We start from the raw sequence: 7,592 nt of genomic DNA, 5'->3' as shown, positions 1-7,592 counted from the left end.
CCTGACTTCTGCGCCACGTACCGGCGCTGCCAGCTTCTCCTCCTCAAGGTCGCCCCACAACAAGATTGCTTCAGCCTGTCTGGGGAAAACAAAACAAAACAAAAAACCTCAAACAATGGTTTCTCTTCCCCCCCCCTCGGAAGCAATGACCACACCGGCCACTCATTGAAAAAGTCGCTTCCGTCGAAGGCATCGGTTTCCAAAAAGAAATTGAGCCGACCGCGATGGATGCAAAGCAGCCGCCCTGATGGTGACGACCGTGTTCATGTGTGTGTGCGTGTGTGCCTTGCTTTTCCTTCAGGCTCTGCACGAGAAGCTGTGGAACACGCCGGTGCCTCTCTGCCCCGAGCGCAGCGGCACGGCGCCGGCGGCCACCCGACAGGTCGCGAAGCCCCAATGATAGCCGACCTTTTCCAGCCCCGCTGTGTGCGCGCCGCTCACGGCTGCGCGTGTGTGCGTGCGTGCGTTGCAGGTTGTGGAGGAGACCTACAAGCTGGAGTTCATGTACAGCGGCCTGGAGAGCAGCCAGGTGGCCGTCATCCATCACGTGCGGCTGCAGGCCAAAGCGCTGCAGCTGGTTCTCAGCGCGCGCGGCGCACACGGGTCAGTCGCTCGCTTCTGGTGGGAGGGACTTTCTTGTGGCCAGCGCTCGATAGCGCCGCTCGGCATCCGTTGCCGCCCGCTCATCCTGGAAGGGGGATTCCCGCCCATCTGCGGCCCCTTCTCGAGGTTTCTGATTCCCCCCCAAGATGGATTTTTTTTTAGGGGGGGGGCAGTTCTTCCTCTGGCGTCAAGATCAGGGGATGTCGTCAATATTGTGAGGAAGGCAGCCCTTTGTCATCGGAGCTTTTTTTCCACGTACCATCTTCCCCCCCCCCCAATTTCAATTTGTTTTTCAAGCTTTTATTTTTCGCAAATGCGACGAGCGTTGCCCTAAATGAAGCCTCTGAGCTCATGTTTGTTTCCAGGACCATCCTTCCTGGAATTAGCCTTCGCTCGAGTTTGCCGCGTGTCCGTTTTCCATTGGGTCAAATCATTTTGGTGCGGCGAAGGAAAATGTGTTTGTCGGCTTGGAGCGATGCCACTTTTTGTCTTTGTCGTCCGCAGGCAGGATCCCGTCGTCGGCGTCTGCGAAAAGTTCCTGCAGGAGCTGGACGGCTTCCACAGGTGCGTTTTCCGCCTCGTCGCGCTCATGCCGAGCGCCAGGCCGGCATCCGCGAGCGTTGCCCGAAGCGCCGAGCCTTGACGAGCGCCGCCTCGGTGCCCCCGCGCAGGCTGTTTGCGGCCGAGCTCCCGCTCCTCCAGGACGGCTTCGCCGGCAAGCTGGCCGAGGCGGCGCCGCGCCCGGCGTCCCGCAAGCCGTCCGAGCTGCTCCGGATCCTGGAGACGTCGCTGAGGCGGAGCGCCCCGCTGCAGCTCAGCCTTCCGCCTCAGGTGCCGCCCATCGCGACGCCGTCGCCCCTCCTTTGCCGCCTAAACTCGGCTTTTTAAAAGGAGAAGGCGGGCGGCACTCGATATAAAAGAAGTCAGATCACACCTGAGTGAATGAAATGGATTGTTTTTCTTCTCGCCGTGCATCTGTGCAGGAGAAGTGAAGCTCAAACAACCACTTGACAATTTGCCTTACTTAAGCACACGTTGCTTGGGCACCCCCCCCCCCTCCCCCCCATCCTTGGAACTCGACCAACACTATTGGGGTTGGGGTGTGGGGTGACAAAACAAAGCAACTAACTAAGGAGCTCTTGGAAGCCTGGTCACAGCCTGATGGGCCGAATTGGTTTGCGCAGATCCATCGAGCCACGGCCAACATCATCGAGCCCACGGGAGAGTCGGACAACCCGCTCAAGTTCACGTCCGGCCTGGTGGTGGCGCTGGACGTCGACGCTACTCTGGAGCACGTCCGCGACCCCCACAACTCTGTCAAAGTGGAGGTAAACCCACCCCCCAAAAAAAAAGTGTCCCACGGGAGGTTCCGGCCCAACGCGGTTTTCCAAAATCTAGCCAATGTCCCCCTCCAGGTTCTTTATCCCGACGGCCAGAGTCACGTGATCCACCCCAAGCCGGGGGACTTCCGCAAGCCGGGACCGCAGCGGCACAGGCTCATCACGCAGGTCTACTTGTCGCACGGCGCCTGGACGGGTGAGACGCCGGCCCGCGGCCGATCTCGCTTCGAGCCGTTCGCATCCAGCCTGGCCTCGTTTGCTTTCTAACGCTCGTCAAGTATTTTCCTTTCTGTCGCAAAGCAATATCGCCGATCGGGCTCCTCGACCGCTACGACCTGCAGAAAGCGCATCGGTCCACCTGACGCCCTCCCTCCCTCTCTGTCTGTCTGTCTGTCTCAGAGCCTTCTCAGGTGGAGTTGCGCCTCCTGCTGGCCTACAGCTCCTCCTGCTCCTCTTCTGCGGGCGACTCCAAGCTGGCGTGGAGCGACAGCCTGGACGGCCTCCCGCCGGCGGAGAGCGCCGTGGAGGGAACCATCGCCTTCAGCGACCCCGTCAAAGTCTTTATCATGCCCAAGCCTGCCCGGCGCTAATGCTAACAGTAGCGACGCCAAAGGACCGCCAGGTGCACGGATCAACGCCCTCGTCGTCGCCTTCATTCTCACGCGCACTCTCGAAATCTGTGCTCCGATGAGGCGCGTAACAACGACCTCGTGGCTTTATTTGCAGAGGTCATCCGCCGGAAACCATTTGGACGCGCTTGTGGCCGTGCTGCCGCGGGATCCAAACGCACTCGATAACAAGCAGCGGCCCGGGACGAAGCTTAAGAACGACGCGTCGTGGAAAGTGCCGCAGACGGGCTAACGTTTGGCATTTGCTCATTCGAGAAGCAACAGATGTTTCAAGCCAAATGGTGGCGCAGCACTTGTAGACAGACAACACAAACTTCCTGTTCAACATATGCCGATTAGATTTGCAGATTCTGCGGGGAATCGATCGTTCGTTAACCACCAATCTCATGTTTATTTGCATTTGTTTTTGGAGAAAAATAAAAACTCAACGTGTATGTGAGACCGTGAATGACTCAGGGTGGTGACATTTCCTCTGCAGCGTAGTGAGTCGGAGGAGGAAAAGAAGAAGTTTTCTTGTTTTGATCATTGCCTCCCGGTGGCCACAAAGGGAACAGTAGAAGCAAACTTGAATTTGTTCCGTTCTACTAAATGAAGCGATCACACCCAGATTTGCTCAAGCATGATATTGCAGACGGATGGGTTGGGGTGGGGGGTTCCAGTCTTGCTGCAGTCAGTCACCCAAGGGTGGCGGCGACGTCAACGGCGTCCCTTCAGCACGTGGAGTGGAAGACTCCACCCACATTGGCTCCGCCCCTGGCCAGGCGGTTGTACTCGGCCACGGCCGCCTCCGTCTGCAAGACTCGCACTTGGACGCCGGTCGCCGTCACACGCTCCACCGTGGATGGCGGCACCTGGGGGGGGGCAGTCAACTGAGAAGGAAGACTTGCCGCTTCATTGTGCTTCATGTTTAGGGAACGTCCCTCAAAGCCAGTCAAGACTCAGAAGGTGACCCGCAAAAACGTTTGCAAAGACCTCAAATTGCGACTCGGTGGAAACAAGCATCCTGTGGCCTCCCTCAGAGCTTGGAGCCAACCCTCGATGACAACCTTAACCTTACTTACAAAGCCCAACCGGAAATTGCACTAGTTTGAAACACTAACTTGACTCTGTAAGCCGGTTTTGAAAGCCAATTGCTTATTTCAAAGCCTACTTTGACACCTGAGCTCTCGTTTGAAACTCTGCTTTCAAACTCACACTTGTTTTCAGTGGGATTGCGCTTCTTTCGAAAAAAAGACAACGTTGTGCTCGGCGCGTCGGCCTCCTTTCGTCCGAAAATGCGACGCTGCGATCGCCGCTGGCTTGCGGGCATTCCTGCCTTGCTTTGCTCGCAACTGGAGCGCCCGCTTCTTTCGTTCATTCGTTCGTGTGCGTCACCTGCAGGGCCATGTTCATGCCTCGGCCGATGAGCAGCAAGTCCACTCCTTTGTCCAGCACCTCCTGCACGTCGGCCACCTGAACCCCGGGTCGGTGCTGGCGAGCAGAGGCCAAATCAGGCTTTGACACGCAACGCGGGCGCGGGCAAAGCGTCCGCCGACGCAGCCCACCTCGGTGCCGGTCTCGCGCCAGTCCCACGCCCGGCTGCCCCCGGGCCAAACCTTGCAGTCCTTGTAAGGCGACGGCGCCCCCTTCACCGCCATGCGACCCCAAGACAGCGACACGATCTCCGGCGACGACATGCTGGGGAAGTGCCGCGCTGGGCTAAAATAAACAAGAGGCTCACGTCACCAGGGGCGCCCGCCCATCGCGGAAACGAGCCATGAGCAGCTGGCAAAGCGCTAACCGAAATACTGATGGACTGGATTTTTTGTATCAAGTTAAATGGTGAAACTCGTCATAAAATGATCACGTTAGCGATGCTACAATCTGTGTGTGTGTGTGTGTGTGTGTGTGGGCTGTTCTTGTTGGCGTTGAACTCGCTTGGATTTGATTTGTCTCCGATTTCAGTCGTCCTCCATGAAGGCCTAATGTGGTTTCACTTGGAGACATTTGGAAATCTCTTTTACTTTGGAAAACAATGACACCAGAAGTCATTTACGTCTGTGCCTTTTCTGGACTGTCAATTCGACAACTTCATTCTTTTGGCCAGGTTTTCGAAAAAAGGTTTGGTTTTTTTTTCCGATTCGTTCATTAAAATATCAATGGATGAAGCCATTATTAAAATAAGTTTGTTGCCAAACTTCAAAATAAACCTGCAACTTGTCCGGTCCCCAAATGGTTTGTGTGCGTGTGTTGGGCGGGTCGAAACCACGCCACTTGACGAGTCAGCGCTCGGAGTTGAAAGGACGCCTTTTCGCGCGTCGAGGGCTTCCTGTTCGTGTGAGTGGAGGCAAAAGGAACCGATCAAGCGACCTGCAGAGGTTTTTGCTTCGTCGTCGAATCTTCTCGCAAGTTCAAGTTGGGTAATGGTAGGATCCGGAAGAAAAACAACATGTATAGTAATGCGTTTTTAGCCAAAAAAAACAACCATGTATGGGAAGGCGTTTTTAGCCGAAAAAAACGACCATGTATAGTAAGGCGTTTTAACCCGAAAAAAACGACCATGTATAGTAAGGCGTTTTAACCCGAAAAAAACGACCATGTATAGTAAGGCGTTTTAACCCGAAAAAAACGACCATGTATAGTAAGGCGTTTTAACCCGAAAAAAACGACCATGTATAGTAAGGCGTTTTAACCCGAAAAAAACGACCATGTATAGTAAGGCGTTTTAACCCGAAAAAAACGACCATGTATAGTAAGGCGTTTTAACCCGAAAAAAACGACCATGTATAGTAAGGCGTTTTAACCCGAAAAAAACGACCATGTATAGTAAGGCGTTTTAACCCGAAAAAAACGACCATGTATAGTAAGGCGTTTTAACCCGAAAAAAACGACCATGTATAGTAAGGCGTTTTAACCCGAAAAAAACGACCATGTATAGTAAGGCGTTTTAACCCGAAAAAAACGACCATGTATAGTAAGGCGTTTTAACCCGAAAAAAACGACCATGTATAGTAAGGCGTTTTAACCCGAAAAAAACGACCATGTATAGTAAGGCGTTTTAACCCGAAAAAAACGACCATGTATAGTAAGGCGTTTTAACCCGAAAAAAACGACCATGTATAGTAAGGCGTTTTAACCCGAAAAAAACGACCATGTATAGTAAGGCGTTTTAACCCGAAAAAAACGACCATGTATAGTAAGGCGTTTTAACCCGAAAAAAACGACCATGTATAGTAAGGCGTTTTAACCCGAAAAAAACGACCATGTATAGTAAGGCGTTTTAACCCGAAAAAAACGACCATGTATAGTAAGGCGTTTTAACCCGAAAAAAACGACCATGTATAGTAAGGCGTTTTAACCCGAAAAAAACGACCATGTATAGTAAGGCGTTTTAACCCGAAAAAAACGACCATGTATAGTAAGGCATTTTTAGCCGAAAAAAACGACCATGTATATATAGTATGGCGTTTTTTTCGGGAAAAAAACGACCATGTATAGTAAGGCGTTTTTAGCCGAAAAAAACGACCAAGTATAGTAAGGCGTTTTTTTCGGAAAAAAAACGACCATGTAGAGTAAGGCGTTTTTAGACGACAAAAACGACCATGTATAGTAAGGCGTTTTAACCCGAAAAAAACGACCATGTATAGTAAGGCGTTTTTTTCGGAAAAAAAACGACCATGTATAGTAAGGCGCTTTTAGCCGAAAAAAACGACCATGTATAGTAAGGCTCGGAGTTGAAAGGACGCCTTTTTGCGCGTCGAGGGCTTCCTGTTTGTGAGTGGAGGAAAAAGGAAGGAACCGATCAAGCCACCTGCAGAGGTTTTCGCTTCGTCGTCGAATCTTCTCGCAAGTTCAAGTTGGGTGACGGTAGGATCCGGAATGAACGTCACTGCACACGCCCCCAAATCCTCGCGGCGGCCGGAGCCGCTCCCGTTCTGCGTGAGCGAGCGTCTGACGTCAACCCGGCAGGAGCAGAAGCAAAGCCACGTTTGACTTGACAACTTTCGGTGCGCCCACCAGCTTGCGCCAAAACGACACTTTGTGCCTTTTACGGAGAGGTACGAATTTATTGTCATGTGTGTCTCGCAAATTACAAACCTGTGAACATTTGTTAAAATTAGCCCCTGGACATTCAATGATAGGACCACTTCATTGGAGTTCATGTTTTTGTGATCAATCTTTTTTTTTTAAACTACTGTGAAGAATGCCAGCGCTCATGCGCACCGCGAACAGCAACAATATGGCTGCAAACCTCAAATTCCCGTGTTGACAAAAGGCGGCAATTTGGCCCGTCTGACCGCTTGACGTGACGCGCGGCCGCGCCTTGGCGCCTTCCCAGAACGCTTCTTCCGTTACCTGGCCGTTTCGTTTGAAATGGAACTTTGGTAGTGACACTGGTCCAGGAAGCTCTGGGCCACCTTTTTTTTTTTTTTTTTGACAGCTCGATTTCAATGAGACCTAGCGGAGCATTTCAAAGCCTCGCTCACGAAGAAATTGTTTAGCCAAAGCCGCCAACCTTATTTTCGCCTTCTGTGGAACGAAAGAAATCGTCCCTGGGAAATCGGATGCTAAAAACACCTTTCAAAGCTTGTTTGTGTCTCGGCGAATCCCAAAAGCTCTTTCTGATCGATTCAACTTGGATTTTGGTGGACATTACAGAGCCCGGGCCTCCTTGGCAAATGTTTCCAAGGTTTTTGTTTTTTTTTTTGCAACAGCCACGGGCTCATGTGGCCCGACCCGAGGCGCCGGCGTCCATCTTGTCGGGCCTGAGGGCGGGGCCTTGCGCCTTGGCGTCTCTCAGCACGGCCAGCGCGGCGCCCGAGAAGGTCTTGAGCACGCCCAGCGTCTCCCGCTGCAGCGTCAGCGACTCGTTGACAAACTCCTGCTGGCTCTCCACCAGCAGCTGCAGCGACTGCGCCAGCGTCTCCAGCGAGCGCGACACCGAGGCCAACAGCTGCCGGCTGGCGCGCTGCTGCTGCACGCTGTGGCACGCCAGCTGCGCCAAGCCCGACGGCGCCGTCCGGCCGGCCGGCAGCGGGTC

General features: G+C 53.1%; 2 protein-coding genes across 4 annotated transcripts in view; one reads left to right on the top strand and one right to left on the bottom strand.

Moving 5' to 3' along the window:
- ints4 (integrator complex subunit 4) overlaps nucleotides 1-3,004 on the top strand; it is a 10,461-nt gene extending 7,457 nt beyond the window's left edge. Inside the window, 8 exon segments of the mRNA XM_019867518.1 lie at nucleotides 2-48; nucleotides 302-382; nucleotides 473-603; nucleotides 1,108-1,167; nucleotides 1,275-1,434; nucleotides 1,788-1,931; nucleotides 2,019-2,139; nucleotides 2,343-3,004. Coding sequence (XP_019723077.1) covers nucleotides 2-48; nucleotides 302-382; nucleotides 473-603; nucleotides 1,108-1,167; nucleotides 1,275-1,434; nucleotides 1,788-1,931; nucleotides 2,019-2,139; nucleotides 2,343-2,533 — 935 coding nt within the window. The 3' untranslated portion in view covers nucleotides 2,534-3,004.
- aamdc (adipogenesis associated, Mth938 domain containing) lies at nucleotides 2,944-6,813 on the bottom strand. Of its 3 annotated transcripts, none has more exons than XM_019867472.1 (4): nucleotides 6,360-6,813; nucleotides 4,117-4,265; nucleotides 3,947-4,042; nucleotides 2,944-3,423 (listed from the first exon to the last, which is right to left on the bottom strand). In XM_019867472.1, the coding sequence occupies exons 1-4, from the start codon at nucleotides 6,712-6,714 to the stop codon at nucleotides 3,283-3,285; spliced, it is 741 nt and encodes a 246-aa protein (XP_019723031.1). In that variant the 5' UTR covers nucleotides 6,715-6,813; the 3' UTR covers nucleotides 2,944-3,282. The 3 variants fall into 3 exon arrangements, with proteins under 3 accessions (XP_019723031.1, XP_019723040.1, XP_019723051.1); XM_019867481.1 differs by having other exon boundaries at nucleotides 4,168-4,265; XM_019867492.1 differs by lacking the exon at nucleotides 6,360-6,813 and adding an exon at nucleotides 4,760-4,966 and having other exon boundaries at nucleotides 4,117-4,266.
- Nucleotides 6,814-7,592: the final 779 nt, after the last annotated feature.

This window comes from Hippocampus comes, unplaced genomic scaffold (assembly GCF_001891065.2).
Source record: "Hippocampus comes isolate QL1 unplaced genomic scaffold, H_comes_QL1_v1.1 scaffold49, whole genome shotgun sequence".
Lineage (NCBI taxonomy): Eukaryota > Metazoa > Chordata > Actinopteri > Syngnathiformes > Syngnathidae > Hippocampus > Hippocampus comes.
This window is presented reverse-complemented; position numbering and strand designations above follow the sequence as displayed.